We start from the raw sequence: 23,384 nt of genomic DNA, 5'->3' as shown, positions 1-23,384 counted from the left end.
AGAAGCTGTGCTCCTGTGCATTATACTTCAAGACCCAGATGGCAGGAATGATTGGCCAGAGGCTGGCACACCCCTCGCTGCCCTCAGCTCGGCATTCAAGGCCTTTCTAATCCAGCCTCTTCCTGCCTCCCCAGTCTCATCTCTCATAGCAACCTCCATGTCCCTCCCATCCCATAAGGCTTTTAGTCTCCCAAATGTACCACCACCTTTCACTCCCCTGGCCTCTGCTCATGATAACCCTGTGTCGGGAAAGCCCCTTCCCACTCTCCTTTCTGCTCTTCTTCCCTAGCTCTGTTTAATTAATGTCTTTTCCTCCCCAAGCCCTTCCTGAGGCTCACAGAGAATGAAGCTTGCCCTCCACGGTGCTCCACTGTCTCCTGCACATACGACCACCCCAGCACCCTATGACACAGAGACACTTGGCTATCTGTGGTGGTTCCGTGTTCCCAGTGAGCACACACACTCCTGGGGTAAAGGTGGCACTCAATTGATCTCTGTGTGGCAAGAGCCTCAGTGCCAGTGAATTGAATGAAGAAATAAAAGGACAAGTGGACAAACTACCCAGGGGCCCGGCAAAGGTGAGCAGCCACAAAGCATCTGCTACACTTGCAGTTCTGTTACAGTCATTGCAGTGATGGCAATGATGATAACTGGCACTTATTGGGCACCTACTGTGTGCCAGTCTGTTCTAACCACTTTATAGGTGTTGATGTATTTCATCCATCCAACCCTGGGAGGCAGCAGAAACGGATTCAGACCTAGGCAGCTGGCACCAGTCTAGTCTGCTCCTAACCTCGGTATTTCGCTGCCTCTTCCCAGCAGCTCCAGTTTCTGGCACAAAGCCTGGCAGGGGCAGGGTGGGGCTCCATCACATTGGTTAACATGTAGATTAAACATGTTCCCTTCAGAGGGGAATGAAGCCAGTCGGGGGCTGGTTCCAGGGCTTTCTAAGAATCGGCACGGTGACCAAGACCCTGACAGATAGCTCACTGAATTCCACAGGGATTCAGTGAGTGAGATGATCACTTCATTCTCTGCACAACAGAGCTCAGTGAAATAGCATGACTGGAGGGGCCCATCCGGACCAGAGGAGCGCTGGAGCCCACCTGCACCAGCTCGGGAGAGTCTGCTGTGTATGTCTCTTCCAAACTCCAGTTACTGACATGGCAACGGATGGCCTGAAATCACCCAGGGAGAGTATTTATACTATGCAAACTGGCAAACACCACAACTCAAGGGCAGTTTTCCCTCAGAGAACTAGATGTTAACTGTTTACAAGCACCTCACTGGTCTGGCCCACAAAACAGGTATCCACACCTTAGGGGACAGTTGAATAAACACAAATGGCTAGAGATGACATACAGCAAATCTCATGTCAAGAATCACTTTACGAACTAAATGGCACTGTGTTTCAATGACAAAAAGCTCCTTTATAACTGGAAGTCAATTTATAGGAAATCGAAATCTGCAGTCTGTGTCTTTTGATCTTAAAATACCCTCGGAGCAGGGAGTAAATCTTGTCTGAACTGGAAAATGTCATGCTACATCCAATCCAGGACCTCAGCACAAGATAGTTTACTGTTTTCAGTCAGAGCCATGCGCAGAGCAACACATGCAGACGTAAGTGGGGTACAAGTTTAAATCTTAGCTCTGTCTCTTGCCAGCTCCAGTTGAACCTTCAGATGATAGCACCCCTCACTGACCTCCTACTGCAATCTCATGAGGGGCCCAGTTAAGCCACTCCTGAATTCTAGAGCCACTAAGTTTTGGGATAATTTGTGATACAGCTTATACCATATATACTCAAGATATGTTAGGTGTCACTGCCACTACTCCTGCTTCAAACCTCAGTTCCCCAGTCCCCTCTCAAGAAGCCTTCCTGACTTCTGGGCCAAGGAGCCCCTCTTCTATGCTCCAGATCCCCACGCACCAGCCTGCCCTATAACGGAGCCTGACTTCCTTGCCTGCTGGCAGGAACTACTGTGTCTTTCTCATTGTTGACTCCCCAACTCCCAGAATAGGGCCTGGCCTGGAAAATACTCCTGGTGTGTATTGCTGAGTGAATGAATAAAGTGCCACAGGCTTGGGCCCCATATGAGTGGCTCTAATGCCCTGCCTCACATGGCTGCACAGACACCAGTTCCCTGAGACCTTAGGCTTCTTTCCTTGCCCTAATTTCTTATGGCCACAGTCTGCCTACTAGGATAACCAAGAAGGGGCTCCCAGGACTTTCATTCCCCAAAATGGGAAAGTGGCAGGCAGGCCAGAATGAGTTGGCTACCTATATACTCATGATGTGTTGATTTCACTCTATAGGTGAAAGAGTTTGAAAGCTGGTCTCCTGCTTTTACTATTGGATTCTGTGAGAGGAGGGCACATGATCAGCTCCAGGATGAGTTGCAGTCCCTCTGGTATTCTCATCATCCTGGTCTCTGAGCAGGGCTGGAGTGGGAAATCACCCACACAGAGCAGCACAGCTTCTCCTTACGAGAAACACATGGAGGTGGAAACCAGTCTTGCTCAATGAGGTTACTACCATCTGTGTGTTTGGAGGTTTTGCTTATTAGGGATTTTTTTTTAAATTTATTTTTTTAAAGATTTTATTTATTTATTCCTAACACACACACACACACACACACACACACACACACACACACAGAGGCAGAGACACAGGCAGAGGGAGAAGCAGGCTCCATGCAGGGAGCCTGACGTGGGACTCGATCCAGGGTCTCCAGGATCACACCCCAGGCCAAAGGCGGCGCTAAACCGCTGGGCCACCGGGGCTGCCCTTATTAGAGATTTTTAGAGAAGGATCTGGATAGGGTGGGAGGTCAAAGGGCACTGAAGAGAAGCATCCTTTTATGGCTTAGGTTAAAACCTTATACTATCCATCTGTAATCACTTACAGACCTCTAGGCACCCAGAGACCGTGTGACTTGAAGCCCACCCAGCTGCAGCAGGTACCTACCTGATCTTCCACCAGCCTTCCAGGTTCTTCTGGATGACCTCCACCACGGCCCCTCTCTCTAGATTCATTTCATCCTGATCACGAGCTGTGTACGGGTAGATGACTGTGTACTTCTCCTCTGCAGGAACAAAGGGATGCTGGGTTAAGTCAAGGACAAGGGAGAGTCCTGGGATGCTGATTGCTGAGGCTGTGATCCATGAGATGCTCTTGCCCATCAAAGGGAAAGATTTCCTTTAGAAATTTCTGGGGACCCCATAGGCCTTCATTTAGCTTTGGATGACCCTGTGGAAGCAGGAACAGGACATAGGACAAAGGTCAGGTCCCAATACCTCTGAAATCCCTCAGTGTCACACATTTGTCCTCATCTTCCTCAAAGCTGTGCTTCAAGGTCACCTTCCTTGACCTTTATGCAGTATTCAGACCCATGGCATCCTTGTCCCCCTTACCTAGGTTTATTTTTTGCCCCATACCAGGAATTGCCTTCTAACAAAGCATATAATTTACTTATTTATTGTGTTTTGTGTCTGTGTTCCTTGCTTGAATATAAACGCCACGAAGGTAGGGATTTGTGTGTCTCATTCATTCCTCTGACTCTAGCACTGGGTACAGTCCTGGGAATATTGTGTAACTGTTTATTAGTAAATTAGTCAGCGTTTAGGAAATGAAGGGCCTAGTGGGAGCTGTCTTGCTCATACTAGAGGGAGTTAACTCATCTGTCCCTCCTCCACAGTTCTTGTTGGTAGAGGGGTCAGGGATGAGCTGGATTTTTGGCAGCAGATAGTTTCAGGCTGAAATCATTATCAAGGAGGTGAGAGCTAGTAATTTTCTTTCTTTCTTTCTTTCTTTCTTTCTTTCTTTCTTTCTTTCTTTCTTTCTTTCTTTCTTTCTTTCTTTCTCTTTCTTTCTTCTTTCTTTCTCTCTCTCTCTTCCTTCCTTTTTTTGTTTTTTTGAAGGTTAAACTTTTATTCAGCAAGGCTCAAACAATTACATGCTAATTTCCAGCTAGGTTGCACCAAAAATGACTTAAAAATTTCCTTTTGGGGGGATCCCTGGGTGGCTCAGCAGTTTAGTTAATGCCTGCCTTCGGCCCACGGTGTAATCCTGGAGTTCTGGGATTGAGTCCTGCACTGGGCTCTCTGCATGGAGCCTGCTTCTTTCTCTCTCTCTGCCTGTCTCTGCCCCGCCCCCCCCACGTGTATCTCATGAATAAATAAAAACCTTTAAAAAAATTTCCTTTTGGTATCCTGAAGAACTGGATTCCTGTTATATAAAAGCTTTGTTCTTTCTTTAGACCTACAAAGGAGTATGTACAGTTGACTTCACCAAATGATTTATTCCCTTTTCCCATGTTTAGAAATCCCTTATGATCCCTCAGACAGTTCCTTCTGGAGCAAGTTTCCTCCTTTCCCCCAGCCAGCCCCAGTGGGTTCACCTTTACAGGCTCTGGGACTAGGACAGGAGGTAAGACATGTGACTGTTTCTTCACTGGGACCTTCCTTAATTTTTAAGGAAATTTTCATTACCTAGCTGGTAACTGATCTTTGTTTTTCATTAATTATTTTCAAGCCCCTGGATCCAACCATGCTTGAAGCTTTAATTTTATTTTTAATATTTTGGCTATTTTATTGAGATATAATTGACATTTAACACTGTCTCAGTTTTAAGTGTGCCACATAATGATTTTATATATAAACATACATACACACACACACATGCACAATAAAATTACTGCCTGCTTCAATTTTCATTAGTGTAACTGAGGTGCCTTCTACCTCTCTCAGTGGTTTCCCCATTCCTTCCCCTCAAAGCTACGGAGCCATTGCTCAGGCTCTGCTGGGAGACTGCTCATTGTCGCACTCTGTTAGGGCCCTCTGGAGAACAAGAGTAGAGCTCCCATGCTCCACACTGTCAGCAGCAACTGCTGAGACAGAACGGGTAAGTGTCCCGGGGGACCCTGGCGAGGACACTTTCCTGTTTTGCTTATGTTCCAGCCCCCAGGGAGTGACTGAGCCAGCTGTGGGCTGATGTTGATGGCCAGTGTGTTGGGTCCGACTCTCTCTCTTTGGGAAAACACCACAGGCTGTCTGCGGCCTGTCTGGCTGGTGTTGAGAGAGGTGGCAAGCACACAGGGAGTTTATTTATTGATTGATCTAGCCCACTGACCTGCTCTGTGGGGGTTGAGCTGACTCAAGTTACACATATCCTGTGTATAGCAGACTCAGCTGTTTCCCTCACTCACGTGGCAGCAGGGTGGGGTGTGGGCATTGTGAGGGGTGCAGGGGCTAATTCAAGCCCATGGAGGCACAGAAGTTCTATCTCGTTGGGTGAGAAGGGGTCCTGCCTGGGTCCTAGACTAAATGTAGTCAGTCCTATGGGCCCTGGACTCCTGTGGGGCCCCATTCTCCTGCTGAATTACACAGGGAGATTCTCTGGCACCCAGAGGCTCTCTCTGGGCTCCGTGAAACACTCAGTGATCCTTAACAAAGCTTAAAATGGGAGACCATGCTGACTGCATGGCAGGTGCCTGCTGACAGTGCCTGCTTAGCATCCATCTGTTCTTCCTCTGCTGGCACTACCAGCCTCTGTCCACACGGTCTGGGGAAGGCTGACCTCACCACTGCCTGGGGGGAAAGGGGGTACATGACTCTGTCCTGACCAGAGTGCCATATGCATTCCCCTGGCCACTGCTATGGATTCAAGGATAGCACGGGGGCCGTATGCATTCCCCTGGCCACTGCTATGGGTTCAGGGATAGGACGGGACCCAAGCTATCAGAACCAGTGAGAACCAGTCCTAGGACCTGTGTTGAAGGAGAAGCTCTCTCGGTTAGGTATCCCCGAAAGGTGCTTAAGATTGCTGTCAGGAGAAAATGGTGTCAGCAAGGCAGAAAGCAGAGCAGGGGTGGGGAGAGTGAGTCTCAGGGCCTGACAACATTTTCAAGCCCCCGGATCCAGTCATGCTTGAAGCTAGTCCTTCCCCAGACTTTTCAGTGATGAGCTAGTACACTTCCCTTTTTACTTAAGACAGTTTGATGTGGGTTTCTTTTCCTTCTAATGTGTCTGATGAAAGAAACAGGTCACTAGCTCAGCATTGTAGAGGCCCCAGGCATTATTTTTTAACCTGGGAAGCTTTAGAGCCCCAGGCTGAGAAATACTGCTCAAACCTCCATGCCAACACACACAGGGCACAGACAAGGGCACTGTTTCTCACATGCAACAGGCACGGGCAGTCCTCGAACAGGAAGGCGCATGCAGATGCAGGGACCCAGCTCCAAACACCGAACATGGAAGAAAACCACAGGGTAGGCACCTTGACGCCAGCTGATGGCATACAAGTCCCCCAGAGTCCGGCGGCGGCCCACGGGCCGGGGCAAAGACCAATACCTCCATGAGACTGGACAGGCAGCATGTGGAGGTGAAGCGGAGAAGGCACAGGTAAGGAGAAAGCACTTCCAGTGTCTGGAGGCAAAGGGGACATCAAGCACTTGTTCCCATTTAGGAGTAATTATTTCTGAGCCTCTACCAAGCCCCAGGTGTCTCAAAAGGACTAAATCCTTGAAATCCTTGAGTATTAACCTTGGACTTGGATGCAGAGGCCACCCAAGCATGAATTTATTCTATTCCTAGCATGATTTATAAAGAGACACTAAGAGAAGCCCTTGTGTCGGGGGAAGAAAAATGTACAGACTTAGGAAAATGTGGTATCTCTCCCATCTTCTAGCTGTGTGACCCCAGGCAAGTGTCTTTACCTTTCTGAGCCTGTCTCATCTGTAAAATGAGGTTAATAATCAATCCCTTACAGAGGGATGCCCGTAAATGGTCATCATTAACTATTTAAGGGAGTTACAATTTCTATACATTATACCTCAACCCCTGCATCTGAGTTGATTCTTTTAGCTGGCCCAACCCCTGGGGCCTGTAGGGCCCCACAAAACACAGAGCAAACCAACAGATGTTTCACTCTGAGGGGTGCTGGCTGTAATAAAACTAAATGCAAAAGCACATAAACATTTTTATTAACCTTTGAGCACAGAAATATCCCCTTTCTTATCTTCCTTTCTGATAAAGATAAAGTGGTTTTGTGCTTTCCCCAAACAGCTAAAAGCCCCAAATGTTCAACCCTGGGTAAGGCATAGCTATATGATAACTGTTCTAGTTACTTATTGTTTCAGGTTCTTTGCCAAAGGCTTTGCATGTGGAATCCCATTTAATTAAAAAAAAAAAATCCATGATATAGACATCATCATTTTCATTTTTAGAGGAGGGGGGTAGGGCAGACAGGGGTCAAGCTGCTGGCCCAACTCAGCCCGTAGTGGCACAGCTGATTCCCATTCAGGTGTGTCTGGCTCTCAAAGCCTTCTGTTTATTAGCTAAGATGAACTTGTCCTCCAGTTTCAGGAATGCTTCTAGTGGGGAACTTGGAGACAGTTGGGTGTTAGTATTTGGGGCATCGCAGAAACCACCCCTGGGGACACATGGAAGAGAAGTTTCCCCAGTAATGGAAGTGGGTAGGTGGAGAGGGTTGGCCCCTAAAAGCCCCTAAGAAAAGACAGGCTTGCCATCAGCCACAACCCCACGGCCTGGCTTCATGTCCTGAGCCTGTGAGCCACTGAGATTTGGGGGGCAGAGGCTGAAGGGCACTGAGGGAGTAGGCAGGGAGGCCCCCACATGGGTGATGACTGGCACAGGTCTCTGTGACAAATTCAAGGCTCCTGCTCCTTCCTACCTTCTTCAGGCTGTAGGGAAAACTCATCCTGCATACCATCCTGCCCTTCCAGGCAGGTTGCGGGGACCCAGCCTTGCTCTTCGGCTGTGCTGACGAACCACCAACCTGGGAAAATGAGAGTGCAGACTGAAGTTAGTTGGGTCGGGTGTGAAGCCTGGGGGTCAGAATGTAACACATTCAGCCACTACAAGAGTCAATGCTTGGGGTACAGCAAAAAAGTCACCATCTTATTGAGACGAACACAACTCCCTGTGTTAGCTGCCTGCTAACTGCTCAGGGCAGCCTAACGAGAAACCCCACTCCTGAGTCTGCAGGGGAGAGAAAGGTCATCCTGAATGATGAGAGTAAAGAATGTAGCTACCTGCACTAGGGTATGTAACCATTTTACTCACACTATTTTTTTTTTTAAAGATTTTATTTATTTATTCATGAGAGAGAGAGAGAGAGAGGTAGAAACACAGGCAGAGGGAGAAGCAGGCTCCATGCAGGGAGCCTGATGTGGGACCTGATCCCGGGATTCCAGGATCACGCCCTGGGCCGAAAGGCAGATGCTCAACCGCTCAACCACTGAGCAACCCAGGTGCCTGCACCATTTTTTTTTTTTTTAAGATTTATTTCTTCATTCACTCATTCACTCATTCATTCATTCATGAGAGACAGAGAGGCAGAGACACAGGCAGAGGAATAGGCAGGTTCCCTGCAGGGAGCCTGATGTGGAATTCAATCCCAGGACCCTGGGCTCAAGACTTGAGCCAAAGACAGACGCTCAATCACTGAGCCACCCAGGCGCTCCTACTTGTACTGTTTTATCTAATCTTCACATTATCATCCCCATTGCATGGGTGAGGAAACTGAGGCCTCAAGAAGCTAATAGACTTGTCAAGTTCACATAGCTTAGGGCACAGCTGCTAGTGCACCCAGGGCTGTCTGATGCTGAAGCTGCTGCCCTCATGACTTAGCCGAGACACTGAGCTTGCATTTGCTCATGTCAGGGTAAATCTGTTTGTGATGTAACTGCCTGAGGGGCCTCTCACCCAGACCCAGGCCCTCCTTCTTTAGAGAGAGGGCTCATATCCTGTAGTAGGCAGAATAATGACTTGCCAAAGGTGTCCATGTCCTAATCTTCAGAACCTATGAGTATGTTAAGTTACATGGCACAGAGTAATTAAGGTCGCAGGCAGTGGGATTAAGGTCACAAAGCAGCCCAGCTAAAATAGGGGGTATCTGGGATCATCTGGGGGGCCCCCCTGTAGTTACAGGGAAAGCAGAAGAAGAGTTGGGGGAGATGCAGCTGTGGAGGAAGACAAGAGAGGTACAACACTGCTGGCTCTGAAGACGGAGGCAGGGACCTTGGGCCAAGCGATGTGGTGGCCTCTAGAAACTGGAAAAGGCAAAGAAGCACATCCTATCTAGAACCTTGCAGTTCGGAACTCAGCCTTGCCAACACCTTGATTTTAGCCCAGTGGGACCCACTTTGGACTTCTGACCTACATATAGGACTGTGGGATGATTAAATTACATTGTTTGAAGTCCCTAAGTTCGTGGTAATTTGTGGCAACTAGAAATCATCACAGGGCCCAACTGGCTGTGCACAATATAAATGGAGAAAGAGAATCTGGGGGCACCAGCTGACTCTTGATTTCAGCTCAGGTCATGACCTTAGGGACATGGGAGGGAGCCCTGTGTGGATTCCATGCTTAGTGGGGAGGCTGCTTCTTTCCCTACCCACCCCCTCCCCCCACTCACACAGGTGCTCTCTCTGAAATAAATATTTTTTTTAAAAAAAGAAAGAAAAAGAAAAACAAGATCTGCTTCCAAACATCACACACCTCCAAGCCCTGGAGACCCCCAAAAAGAAGGGAAGGCAGCGGCAGACTACTGAGCAGCCTTCCTGGTCTTACAGCGAAGCCTCTGCTTTTGACCTCCCTGAAATGGAAGTCATCTGCTTTACTCAACTGGACACTCCTTTTAAAATATAATTTTTTGGGGGGCACCAGTTGGTGGCTTAGTTGGTTAAGCTCTTGGTTTTGGCTCAGGTTTGTGATCTCAGGGTCATGGGATAGAACCCTGCATTGGGCTCCATGCTTGGCAGGGAGTCTGTGTGGGATTCTCTCTCTCCCTCTCCCTCTCCCTCTCCCTCTGTCCCTCCCCCTGCTCTCTCTCTCTCAAATAAATAAATATTTAAAAAATAATAAAAAATAAAACACAAGTTTTGGTGGCTGGGAACTGTGTGCATGGGTATGAGTGAACAGGGTGGACAGATCTGTGGAAATCTAGAAATTAGGAGAGATGTTGTATGTCTTCTTAAGAACTCATATTTGTAGGTATTTGTGTGGGGATTAAGCAAACTTGTCACAATACAACAACGACAGCAACGTGTGCCAGGTTGTCAGCACTTCACATCTACTACTGACTGGCTGGGTCCTCACATGAGCCCTATGAGCTGTGTACTATGACTGCCCTATTCTACAGATGAGGAAGCTGAGGCTCAGAGAGGCAATGACTTGACTAAGGTCACAAAGAAAGCGGCAGAGTCAGGATTCAGTCCTAGGCTGTCCTAGCCTCACAGTCTCAGCTCGCAACCATCTGCACTAATGCTTCATCTTTGCTAGAGGGAGAATAAATTGCCATGGCCAGTTTCGAGGCAGGTCATTTGGCAGTATCTTAAAATTCAAAATATGTGTACCTATGGTCTAGTACTATGTCTCATATCTAACCTAAAGAAACACTCACTGATGAGTGTTTTGCATATGGACAGACTGTTCATGCTAGAGAAAAATATGGTTTATTCAGATCAAATAGTATATAGATGTTGAAGCAGTAAGAAGGGCTAAATGTTGACTAAAAAGCACATTGCAGATCAAAATGATTAAATATATAGAATGATGCCACTGGGGTTAAAAAAACTACAAAATTATATTCACACACACAAAATACTGTGTGTGCATATGGTTATGTATCTATGTATGAGTACACACCTGCACACATGCAGAGACACAGGCCACAAATAAACATATACATATATATACATATATACACGCATATGCACGAAGACATGTATACACACATACGCCTATGTACAGGACAGCATATGTGAACACAGGTGTATATGTGTATACAGTTATTAAGAAGGATTCATAGTAAACTGAAAGAAGGTCTATCTGGGGTTTGGAAACTTAAGGTTTGGGACTAAGGTTGAAGCTAATGGAAACAACAGATTTTACTTATTTTATTTATTTATTAAAGATTTTATTTATTTATTCATGAGAGAGAGAGAGAGAGAGAGAGAGAGGCAGAGACACAGGCAGAGAGAAGCAGGCTCCATGCAGGGAGCCCGACGTGGGACTCGATCGCGGGTCTCTAGGATCAGGACCTGGGCTGAAGGTGGCACTAAACCGCTAAGCCACCTGGGATGCCCCAAAACAACAGATTTTAACTTTATCATTAATGTTTTAAGAAGAATGTGTCCACATATACTTGGGTCAGTAAAATATAATTAAACATAAGTGTTGCCAGTTTGGTGGCCACTGGAAGCCCCCTTCCCCCACTTGCCTCTGCACATACCAGGCTTATTATCCTCAACACCCCATCCTGGCTGCTACTTTCCTCCCGGCAATGTATTTTTCCTGACTTGAGGCACACAGGCTGCTCAGGGGGGTGGGGGCTGCCTTTCTAGTTTCATTGGGGCATCCCAGCCACATCCATAATCTGCATATACTCATTCCCAGGAATTAGAAAGTCACATGCATGGCCTTGGGGCCAGATGGAATTGGTTTGGAATGCCAGCTTAGTAACCTGTTTTGAGATCTTGGGTGAGTGGCCATGGTACTTGGAGTCTTGTTTCTTTAGCTGTGATGCAGGGATGGCAGTTGCTATATTGAGTAATTAAAGAATTTAGTGGGCTAATGCTGATCTTATGACTAATGGTAACATGATCCAGATGCTGCTGCAAACACAGGCCTTCCGCTCTGTTGGCCTGTATCTAGTCATTGGGATGTCTCTCAGAGGTAGGCCTACTAATGATATTGTTAGACAATGTCACATTTTAGCCACAACAAAGTGAGTTTATGCCATTTTTTTTCCTGGAAGGGATCTGCTCATCCCCTACTCCTTGCTCTTTGCCTTCAGTGGTGTCAACGGCTGCTCTGTGGCTAAGGAAGGCAAGAGGAAAGCAAACCACATCCTTGAGTACTTACTACGTGCTGGGCATGGGTGTAGGCACACTCTAAGTAGTATCTCATTTAATCCTTGTAACAGCTTTTTGAAGTAGAAGCTTTTTCTATTTTTAAAAAAGATTTATTTGTTTATTTTTTTGGGCGGGGGTAGGGTGGAGGGGCAGAGGGAGAGATAGTACCAAGCACACTGGGCTGAGTGTGGAGCCCAATGTAGGACTTGAATCCACAACCCCGAGACCGCAACCCAAGCCTAAAAACCAGGAGTCAGGTGCCCAACCGAATGTGCCACCCAGGTGCCCTGAAGCTTTTTCTATTTTGCATATGGGAGAATTGAGGGTTAGAGAGAAGCAGCAAGCTGGACTGCTGTATAATGTAGAGTTCAGATGGAAACTAAGGCTAAGTGTTTGATCATACTGCCTTCTGTTCCAGACCTGACCAGTGTACATGACCAGTGGAAGTTGTGATGATGGGTGGGGCAAGGAGATAGGTGGTATGACTGTCCCACCAGAGCCCACAGCTGATGGAGCCTTCATGAAGGGTCCTGTGGTAATCAAAGGCAAATTTCCAGTGGAATGCTAGACTCCATGTCTCCAAGTGCTTTGAAACCAGAAGACAGATTCATGAAATGTGGCCCTCAGAATAAATCGGTAACAAATGACCCAACAGGATGCTGGTAAGTTGTGACCAAGTTGGATATTTGAGCACTGTGATCAAACAGGGGTAGCTTTCTAAGAGAGTGTCAGCTGGATCTATGGAAACTGCCCAGCTTAGACCAGCTACTGTAGTTTCTGTTTCCAAATCTTTCCTGTCCTAGGGGCTTGGTGACAGTGTAGGGCAGGGAGGGAGGTGGCTTCATTCCCCTACCTGACTCATTCTTCTCGATGATGTCCACCACCTGCCCCACACTGAGGCTGATCTCCGAGCTCTCCTGCTTCTGGTAGTCTGCTACCACCACGTACTGCTCCAGGACCATGGGGTCCACTGAGGTCAGGTCACCCCCTGTAGATACAAAACCTTATCAGATGTCACATCTGGCCACCACCCACACATAAAGGAGCAGGAGCCAGGAGGGTAGAGGATGGGTCAGGAGAACATTGCAAAGCCTGAAAGAAGCTATTATAGGGCTTACTTCAAGGGTCACCTCATCTATTCATTCTTTCATTAATTTGCTCAAGCAACCGTCAAAATTTACCAAGTGCCTATTCGATGCAGAAAATGTGCAAGCCACTGGGGATTCAGAGTTGGTCAAGATATGGCACTTGCCCTGAAGAAGCTGGTGGCCTAGTGGGAAAGTGCATTCACCCACATCAGTCTTTCCTTCCATTTGTCCCTCTGCCATGACTCACCCATCCATCCAACCAAACATCCATTCATCATCCATCCACCCATCCAAAATCACCCATCTATGAATTCATGAGGTCACCAGTGATGTTCCAGACACTCTATTAGATGCTAGGGGGTACTAAACTGAACAAAACAGATATGACTCCCAGCCTCGAGTAACTTAATCTAGTGGGAGAGATAGACACATGGACAAACATAGATAATCATAAGTATACAGGATGATATAAAGTATCAGTATTTGATTGCTGCATTGCTGAAGACAACCAGGATACTGGACCAAGAATGATTGGGAAAGGCGATGCCACATTCAAGGGGGTCCCCTAAGGAGGGGACATGAGTTCTCTCTCCTTGAGAGAATGGGGAGAGAATGATGCAGGCAGCCTCTCAGATAGGAAAGGCCCTACAGCTTTCTAGGAATGGGGAGGAGGCTAGGGGGCTGAAGCCCAGTGAGTGAGGATATACAGGTAGGCATGAGTCAGAACAGGAAGTTTTGATTTTTTTTAACCCTCAAGCAGAAAGCTGCTAAAGAGCTTTAAGAAGGCAATGAAAAATGCAGATTGACATCTTGAGAAAGGTAATTCTGGCTGCCACATGGAGTGTAGATTAGAAGCTGGCAAGAAAGAACGGAGGAGACCAGATGGAGGTCATGGAGTTGTCAGGCAGGAGACGATGGTAGCTTTGGACCAGAGCAGTGGCAGTGAGAAGAGAAGGGTATGGACAGGTGCTCCAGGAGAGGCTGTTTCCGCAGGATGCTGTGCCCTCCGGAGTTGCATGGTCCTGGTTATGTACTAAGACATATCTGATAAACAGAGGAAGATATCATATAATATGGGTGATGTAAAGGGACATCTGAGTTCAGAGACTCCAAAGAGAAGGGAACAGCCTTTTCAGAGCAGCAGAGTGAATGTGGTGGGAGGGCAGCCTGACATTTGTGGCCACAGGGCCCTGATTTTGTGAAAGTCCTGATTCACAGTATTCCCTCCTATTGTTTCCATAAACAATTGAAATATCCAGGAAATCCCACATTTCTGTGTTCAAACACACCAAATAATGGAGTGGTGTGTGTGGGTCAGCTCACACTAAGCTGATTCTGTGCTTCCCTTCCCAGCTCTATTGGGTGACACCTTGCTGGTAGCTTGAAATTGGCCACAGTGGGAGTATTTACACCATGGATATTGGCAAATGCTACAAAGCAGGGCTTTCGATCAGAAAGCTGGTTGTGAAGTGTTTACCAGCATGCCAGTGCGCTCCTGCCTCTAGCATCCAGAAGCAGCACAAAAGCCCTTTGTTAGAACCATGTGCTCTGAATTTGTGATGTGGAAAACCAGAATAGGGCATTGTAGCAGGGTGAAGTGTCACTGCTTCTTGGCTCTTCTCGGATGAGGGTAATGGAGGGAAACAGGAACCCGGGAGGGTCCCAGTTTGCCCTGGGTAGAGAAAGAATGGGAACAGAGAAAGAGCAGAGGAGAGAGATGGAAATGTAGACCGAAGGATCAGGAGCAGGTCAGGAGGGAAGTAGCCCCCCATGAATGCCCATCACAGGCTACACATCATACATAAATTACGTCAACACACCTACCCTGGAAGACGGGTACTGTCACCTCCCCCGCCTTTAGAGACAAAAAAAGAGAGGCTTTGAGACATCAAGTGACTTGCCTTGGGTCCCACAGCTGGATGGTGACAAAGCCAGACTTAAACCAGGTCCACTGGGCTTAGAGGCTCTCCAGTGTGATGCGGCGTGGTGGGGGTAGGTGAGGAAAGAAAAGATGCTAGGGAAGGCAGGATGGTCTGAGGCCCGCTTGCTTTCCTTTCCTGTGGGTCTCCCCACAAGCACTCACTCCCTCAGACCAGTCAGGCTGGGTCTGATTTTCTTGTGTCTCTCTGGGCTATCTTCTCTCATCCTCCGGCACCTTCCCCAAGGTCAGGCTACAGGGCTGGTTTCCTCCGGTATGACAGTCCACCTCAGCCAGCCCAGCTGCTTGAGCCTTTCAGTAGCGGCCTTCGGGTAGGCTGGTTACTGCCCCTCCCGCTGGATCCATTAGATAGGGAGCTCTTGACAGCAGAAGGCTTGACAGTGTCCTGAACCACCTGGCACTGTGCTCACAGAGGTCCTATCATGTGAATGAGTGGGGGCAGACGCTGGCCTGCTGGAGGCTCCTGGCTATTGCAAGCTGGGGACAAGTTCTCCAGGGAATGCAACAGGTAGAGACCAGAGTCTATAGTTTTTATCCCAGGATATAGCCTGCCTTAAAGATCACAACCCGAGGCATGCAGCTACCTTTCTGTTCTGGCCTTCAGGTGGGCCATATGCAGGCAACTGTGCTTCCCTGTGCCTCAACCTGAGAGAAAGAACTGGAGAGACAGGAGAAAAGCAGCCACTACACAGACAGGTTGGAACCTGTGCCCACTGCTCAGATGAATACCCAGGGATGTGTCCAGGTCTTCCTTGAAGGAGGTCAGGGGGCTGGTAGGGTCAGAGGGGCTATGCTCTTGCCTGGGAGCTCTCTGCTGCCACCTGGAGGTAGGTCTGGATTCTTTCCCACCCAGCCACAGGTTTGATGCGGGTGGATCTTTTTAGCACCCTCTCATCTGACTTCACTCGCATCCTCATGGGGGCCCCATTCTCTGCACCAGGGTCTGAGTGAGGATTCTTTGGGATGGTGGAGGCAGGCGGCTGACACCTGTAACTGGTCTCTATCCTGCCAAACCGTGGCCTAGAATGTGGATGTCACTTACTAGGCTCAATAAATATCTGAAGGAAAAAAAAGATTTTTCTAAAACTCACCTTTAAAGGCTCAGAAATTCATTCAGAAATAAATTAAAATGCCTTTCTTTATAGCACCTATAACAGAGTGTTTAACCACCTCTTTTTCCTACCAAACTGTAAGAATTCTTCCCACATCTTGTTTACCTTTGCATTCCCTAGGGACCTAGAGCCTTGTCAGGTATACAGTAGGTACCTAATAAACACTTAATAAGTAACTGTGTCTGTCTTGTTCAGTCAACACTTAGCACAGACACTCAATGGATATCTGTGGAGTGAATCACCAAAGGACAAAGGGAAACTTCTAGAAACTCTTTTGCTTTTCATGGGTCCAGGCCTCCTCCTAAGAGCACATAATGCTGACAGTTATTGCAGGAACCTGTCCAATTTTATGTGCAACCAAAGACTACTCCTTCTTGCCTATAAGGAGGGACAGAGGTTTGATGAAGTCAAGGTGGAGTTAAGTCTGGTTACTCTGCCCAAAAAGCTAATTGTAGCCACCCAGTTTCGACAACTGATGGTTGTTATCCCAGTTTTTAGGATTCTGATCAATGGACTGATCTATTCATTTCTGCACCAATTCTCTGGAGCAACCAGGCTGCCAAGGGGGCTTGGGAGAATGAAGAGCAATGACAGAAGCAGAAAATCTTAAGACTCACTGCACACAAGACACCAATCCAGGAAATGAGGAGGTCAGGGAGCAAGGTTTAGGACTCTAGGCTGGCAAGAGAAGATCTTCTACTGGCACATGGCTCAGGGAAGCCAGCACATCCTCCAAGACTTGCTTAGGGGTCAGGTCTGTGTCTTACATCTCCTTGGTCTTCTAGGACAGCAGCTTTTACACTGACGTTTCCCTGCCATTCAGTGGTTTGGAAGAGAGTGCATGGGGCTGCTTTTCCAGCACCAGGTCTTCTGTCTTCATTTTACCCAGACCACTCAGCTTATGAAAATGTCATTCCTTTGACTGACTAGGATTCTCAAACTAGGCTTCAGGCCAGCTAGGTGTTAGGTGGAGACACCTACTGGTGGACAGCGATATTGTGCCCAAGCTCTATAACTCATTGTAACAGCAATCTCTAGAAGTTGATGCCGGTAGCTAACCAAGTACCAGCAACTGCAAGTTTGAAATCTAAGTATTCCTATGTATGGAACACCATTCCTGTGGTCCATCAGGAATAAGAGAAGGAAGAGGTTAGTAGAGAGATTCGACAGTGGAAGGGTGATTTTCACATTAAGCAACGACTATAAAATATTCTCAAGTAGTATAGTGCCCGAGGTACCATAGAATTTTCTAACTGGAATATTTTTATTCACAGATGACATGTCTTGAGTTTTAAAGATAACTGCCAAGGACTGAATTTTGTCCCTCCAAAATTCATATGTTGAAGCCTTAACTACTATGAGATGGCATGTGGAGGCGGGCCCTCTAGAGGTAATTAGGTTTAGATGAGGTCATGAGGGTGGGGCCCCCATGATGAGGACAGTGACTTTATTAGAAGAGACACTAGAGACCTTGTTCTTGCTCTCTCTCTGCCATGGAGGACAGAGCGAGAAGTCAGCAGTTTAGAAGCTAGGAAGAGGGCTCTTGATGGAAACTGATGGTGCTGGCACCTTGGTCTCAGACTTCCAGGCTCCATCCTTGTGAGGAAATAAGCTTCTGTTGTTTTAGCCACTAAGTCAATAGTATTTTTGTTATGGCAGCACAAGCTAGACTAATACAGCAAGTAATTTTATCAGTGGGATTTTCTTTCCAGAAATTTACTATACTGCCAGTATTTTTTTTTTAAGATTTTATTTATTCATGAGAGAGAGAGAGAGAGAGAGAGAGAGAGAGGCAGAGACACAGGCAGAGGGAGAAGCAGGCTCCATGCAGGGAGCCTGAGGTGGGACTCGATCCCGGGAGCCCAGGATCAGGCCCTGGGCTGAAGGTGGCGCTAAACCGTAGGGCCACCTGGGATGCCCTATACTGCCAGTTTTGTTGAAAGAACCAGTAAATCAGAGAATGCTTCCATAAGAGTAGAAAAATCAAGAAGAAAGATGCTCTTTAAATAATCTTATGGTAGGAGGCTTTTTTCCTGCAAGATGAGCAGACATTGAGACCACATTAGCCAAAGTCTGCAGGAGTCAGCTGGCTGGCCATGACTGGCAAATTCTGGAGACAGATGAGCTTGTCTCCAGTCCAGAGTTCTGGCACAGAGATCTCAGGGTTTGGGCTGCCAACCTTAAATCCCTTTCACAGCCAATCAAGAAGGCAAGTTCTAACAAAAAGGACACGTCCAAAGGTCAGATTAAAAAAAATAAAGCTAATCCCAGCACAGGTCCTTAGTTTGAAAGAAGAAAGATGCAATTTTCCATCCATGAACTATAAATAAATCCATCCCCCATCATTGCAGGTGAATGGTGTAACAGTCGTCACCACAAATTAGAGCCTCTTCTTTCTTTTCCAGACCAGTCCCCTCATCAAGCCTGTTCTGACCGGACACTTTGGTTTTTGTAGACCAGAGCTGTCTCTTTCCAATCCTTCCTTAGCCGTTCCCTCCAGGAAAGTCTCTGCACCCTGGAAGCCAGAAACTCTGTGACCAGCCCAAGAGTGGCTGTTCGTCTTCTCCTCTCTCTTCTTTTCTAAGAAACCGATCATTATCCTCAGCAATCAAGGACCATGTGCAGCTCTAACAGGATGCCATGGTTCTGGCCAGTAGCTATTAAACTTGAAAGTGGAGCTGTAAACAGACTGGTTGGGGAAAGACGGGCGTTCACTCCAGACGCCCAACCTTGAGGCAAGAGATGCAGCTCCTCTCCATTCTGCCTTGCAAGAACAGTCTGAGCCCTGTAAAGCTGACCACAGGCCTTATACCCAGGGAGCAGTAAAGGGACCAGAGCTGTTAAATTTGGACAGGGACACCCATGTGCTTTGAATTAATGGTGGCAGTATAAAGACTGCAGCAAACATGTCACATTTAAAATATGCCAGGCATTGTTCTAAGTGCTTTATACATATTACTATAAATCCTCTAATAATCCTCCAAGACAGACTACTATTATTATTCTCCTTTTACAGCTGAGGGAACTGAGAGCCATGAAAGGAGGCATCCTTTTTTGCTTCTGGGATCTCTGCTTGGTCCCTCTCTCCCCACATCATTATCAGTGCCCTCAATCTTCCCAGAGTCCTGGATGTATAAAAGAACTCAGACTGCTGGAAGCTCTGAAGACCATGCTGGCTCCAGGCATGGTGGTGTGGGCAGGGCATTTTGCAGATATGTGGGGTCAGGGAGCATAATCCTGGGTCACTGGAAGTAAAGGTCACACTGTGTGGATCTAAAGTTATCAACTCCAGGGATTCATGGGTGGCTCAGTGGTTGAGCATCTGTGTTTGGCTCAGGTCATGATCCCAGGGTCCTGGGATAGAGTCTCGTATCAAGCCTCCCATAGGGAGCCTGCTTCTCTCTCTGCCTATGTCTCTGTGTCTCTTTCTGTGTCTCTCATGAATAAATTAAAAAAAAAAAATCTTAAAAAAAATAAAGTTATCAACTTTATTTATTGGGCCTGTGAGGACTCAGCCATTCCTCTGTGCAAACTTGAATGCTCACCTTCTCTTTTTACATCGTTGCTCTAGAGAGAAGAACTGTGCCATCCCAGGATGAGAAGGGGTGCTGGGAAGGAAGGGAAAGGATGCTCGGGAGAAGGGAGTGAGCGCCAGAGGTGCTGGAAAGAGTGGCCTGCTACTGCCCAGAATAGCAGCTGACTAACAGAAGCATAGAAGCTTGGTCCAAATATGTGAGGCTCCCGCCACCCGCCTGTGTGCCTCTCCTCAGCCTCAACCACCCTTCGCTCTGTGGAAAGCTCACTCCTCAAGACCCAGCATCCCTTCTCTTTTGAGATTTTACAACACCTGGGAGGAATGCTTTCCGCTGTGAGTCACCACATTCCTCCATCTAAAGCAGATGAGAAGTATCTAGCCCCCCACAGCTGGTCAGGAGATGTCAGGTTTCCCCACTCCTCTGAGGCATTCTCAGGGAAAGACAGCAGGTCTTAACCACTCTGTAACCTTTTTTTTAATAAATATTTTATTTATTCATGAGAGACACACAGAGAGGCAGAGACATAGGCGGAGGGAGAAGCAGGCTCCCTGAAGGGAGCCCAATACAGGACTCGATCCCAGGACCCCAGGATCACGACCTGAGCTAAAGGCAGATGCTCAACCACTGAGCCACCCAGGCGTCCCATCCACTCTGCAACTTTTTGGTATAGGATGCAAAAACCTCCAATTGTTTTTTTGAGAAACAGGCTGGAGTATCAACCAATCAATCAAGCATCAACCCATCCATCCATCCATCCATCCATCCATCCATCCATCCACCCACCCACCCACATGCTTATCCCCCAGGCAGTGCCCAGGGCCTGGTGATCACAGGTGTTCAGGAGGGTATGTTGAACGTTAAATGAATAGGAGAAAAAGGAAAATATTCTTACCAGATTTCTTTTTCCCAACATGCTCCCTGCACAGGAAAGAAGGGGGTGGCAGAGAGTAACACATCAGTACTGTTAAACAGCGAGGTGAGTTATTCCATTAGGAAACTGAGATGCTCCATCCCACATCATTTCCAAGGGAATGAATATAATCCAAGTCAGCCCCAGGAACCCAGACTCTTTGAAAAAGAAAGAATTCCTCTTAATTTTCTTACTTTGCCTTGATAAGAGCCCTGGCACCCTGGGCAGGGGTTGATGGAGGGCGGCACATGGGATGAAAACAAGATTAGGCCCCCATGTTGCACTGAGCCTGATGCTCACCTCATCAGGTACAGCAGAGGCCTTGCCCCACTTCTTAGGGCTGTTCTGCGCTCTACACATGGAGTGTGTAGATGGGATGAGCACTGGGTGTTATTCTATATGTTGGCAAATTGAACACCAATAAAAAAATAAAAGCTCTTGGGGGTAAGTGGTAAGTGTAATGCACTAAAACTGGGTAGATATCTGGATATCGGTGAATAAAACACATCTCCCTTGTGGTGACATAGAGAACACTGGTGTGGGCTAGAATTCATACAGAACAATGAGTAATGACTCCCTTGTATTTATCAACCACATCAGAATTTGTACACGCAACTGTATTACAAATCAGGGATTACAAGATACTTTCAAGTAAATTGTCCCATTAGTGAAAAGGTTTCCTATATTATAAAAAGAAAAGGGAGGTGACAGGATGGTTGAGTTGAGACAGATGTTGTGGCAGCAGTAACATTAGCTAATGATTACTACATGTTATTACCCCGTGCCAGTACCCTGCTAGGTACTTTAAGCTCACTCATTTAATACTTATAATAACCCTGGAAATAAATACTCTTTTAATATCTGTTTTATAGATGAGAAAATGAGGCCCAGAGAGGTTAGGTAGCTTGCCTAAGGCTAAACAGCTAGCAAGTAGCAAGCTGAACCCAGATCTACCTAATTTTTAAAAATTAAGCTATACTTCAAAATTAAGCTATGCTATAAAAATTCATTCTTCTAAAGCATAGAATTCACTGGTTTTTAGCATATTCACAAGGCTGTGTAATCATCACTGCTATCTAATTCCAGGAAATACTCATCACTCCAAAGAGAAACCCTGTACCTATAAACAGTCACTTGCTATTCTGACTCCTTCCAACCACTGGCAAATACTCAAATACTAATTTGCTTCCTGTCTTTAATGATTTGTCTATTCTGGATGTTTTATATGAACGGAATCACACAGTAAAAGGCTTTTTGTGATTGGCTTCTTTCAGGTGGCATGTGTTCAAGGGCCATCCATGTCGTACCAGTATCAGTATTTTATTCCTTATTATGGCTGGATAAAATCCCCTCTTGTTGGTAAACCACACTTCGCTGATGTGTTCATCAGCTGATGGGAATTGCGTTGTTTCTATGTTTTGGCTCTTATGAATCACGCTCCTGTAAACATTTGTACACAAGTTTTTTCTATTTTTATTTCTCTTGGTTCTATATAGGAATGGAATGTAGGTCATATGGTAACACTAGGTAACACTAGGTTTAACTTTCTGAGGAATTGCCAGGCTGTCTTCCACAGCAGCCGTACCATTTTACATTCCCACCAACAGTGCATGATGATTCTAGTTTGTTCACATCTTCAACAAGTAGCTGAAGCACTAGTATTTGCTATCTGCTTTTTGATTCTAGCCATTCTAGTGGGTGTGAAGTGGTGTCTCACTGGGGTTTGGATTCGCATTTCCTGATGGCCAATGATGCCGAGCATTTTCTCATATGTTTATTGGCCATTTGTGTATCTTCTTTGGAAAGATGTCAAATTCAGTCTGATTTTACAGTCTGGCTTTTTAACCAGCATGTAATGACCCTGTCACTGTCATTGTGGGTGAGGGGGCTATGCCAATCCCCGGAGCTTGGGGCTGCAGGTTGGTCATGATGTTCCCTGGCCCAGCATTACCTCACTGGGGCTAACCTTCATTGCCCCTGTTTAGGGGAGGGTGAGAGCAACAGTGGAATAACCTAGCTCACGTTTACAGGCACTTGCTGTATACAGGATGCCACTAGTCAGGGTGCTGTATCTGGACTGACCCAGTGAACCCTCACAATAATCCTTGAGGGTTACTCCATTTCACAGATGGAGACACAGAGGTCCAGAGAGGTGAAGCAGCTCACCCAACATCAGAACCCAGGAAGCCCAGCTGGGGCCCATCTCCTGACCACACCCTGGCCTGGTCCATGGGTGAAGCTCCCTTTTTGGTGGCCAGCTCCAAGACATACCCACAAAGGTCCCTCGAGGCTGCCTCTATGTAAAGCATAATCTGCCTGAGTTGCCATTAGGGGCTGTGACCTGAGCTATGGTCTGGGCTCCCTGAAGTCCTGGGCTCCTGCCTGCCATATATTCCTGCTGGTTGTCTTGCTGTCCTGGCCAGAGCAGGGAGTTAGGGGCAGCAGAGAACTCTTGGAACAGCATGTGTGAGCTCACACAGGCATATTATCTTCTCTGTGTGACATGCTTGGGACGGTCCCGAGTTTACCTATGCATGGCAGTAAAAAAAACCTTTCTTTTAATAGGACCATTTGGAATCCATGTTCTCTCTCCCTAGAGACTGTTGGGAACAACCCCCGGTTTCCATCTTAAGCCCTAACTCAGGTATGAGCTTCAGGATCCTAACCAAGGGACCAGTTGTTTCGCTGCTGTTCATTACTCCCTAAACCAACGATGAAGGCCCACCTGAGACTGCCTGCCTGCTGTGGCCCCATAGCCATCCCTTGGGCCCTCTGAAACCTTCCCTTCTTCCTTCCATATCAAAGCCTGGCTATCAACAGGAAGGCAACACCAGGTAAGTCCCTGCCCTGTGCCAGACTCCTTTATAGGCAGGATCATGCTTAATTCTTGCAACCAAGATGTGGTCAAGGTTAGCCACGA

The 23,384-nt window shown here is 47.0% G+C and overlaps 1 protein-coding gene, 1 long non-coding RNA gene and 1 other non-coding gene across 6 annotated transcripts in view; 1 reads left to right on the top strand and 2 right to left on the bottom strand.

Moving 5' to 3' along the window:
* Window positions 1-4,457, top strand: part of LOC112651371 (uncharacterized) — a 36,840-nt gene extending 32,383 nt beyond the window's left edge. Inside the window, exons 2-4 of one of the 3 annotated variants that reach the window (XR_007410230.1) lie at window positions 322-578; window positions 1,046-1,133; window positions 2,909-4,457. This is a non-coding gene — a long non-coding RNA (uncharacterized LOC112651371). Of the gene's footprint in view, window positions 1-321; window positions 579-1,045 lie in introns of all 3 variants that reach the window. The other 2 variants (XR_003130767.3, XR_007410229.1) reach the window with 2 other exon arrangements.
* The window catches only part of SH3PXD2B (SH3 and PX domains 2B), a 100,773-nt gene that overhangs the window by 17,598 nt on the left and 59,791 nt on the right, over window positions 1-23,384 (bottom strand). Inside the window, exons 6-10 of one of the 2 annotated variants that reach the window (XM_025434550.3) lie at window positions 20,447-20,472; window positions 12,733-12,867; window positions 7,694-7,798; window positions 6,278-6,361; window positions 2,969-3,086 (exon numbers count right to left, since the gene is read on the bottom strand). In XM_025434550.3, coding sequence (XP_025290335.1) covers window positions 2,969-3,086; window positions 6,278-6,361; window positions 7,694-7,798; window positions 12,733-12,867; window positions 20,447-20,472 — 468 coding nt within the window. The remainder of the gene's footprint in view (window positions 1-2,968; window positions 3,087-6,277; window positions 6,362-7,693; window positions 7,799-12,732; window positions 12,868-20,446; window positions 20,473-23,384) is intronic. The other variant, XM_025434551.3, reaches the window with a different exon arrangement.
* Window positions 4,335-4,459, bottom strand: LOC112652043 (small nucleolar RNA SNORD22). Its single transcript, XR_003131210.1, has one exon. It is a non-coding gene; the product is annotated as a small nucleolar RNA SNORD22 (small nucleolar RNA).

This window comes from Canis lupus, chromosome 4 (assembly GCF_003254725.2).
Source record: "Canis lupus dingo isolate Sandy chromosome 4, ASM325472v2, whole genome shotgun sequence".
Lineage (NCBI taxonomy): Eukaryota > Metazoa > Chordata > Mammalia > Carnivora > Canidae > Canis > Canis lupus.
Note: the sequence above shows the minus strand (reverse complement) of the source record. Positions and strands in the feature narration are given on the sequence as shown.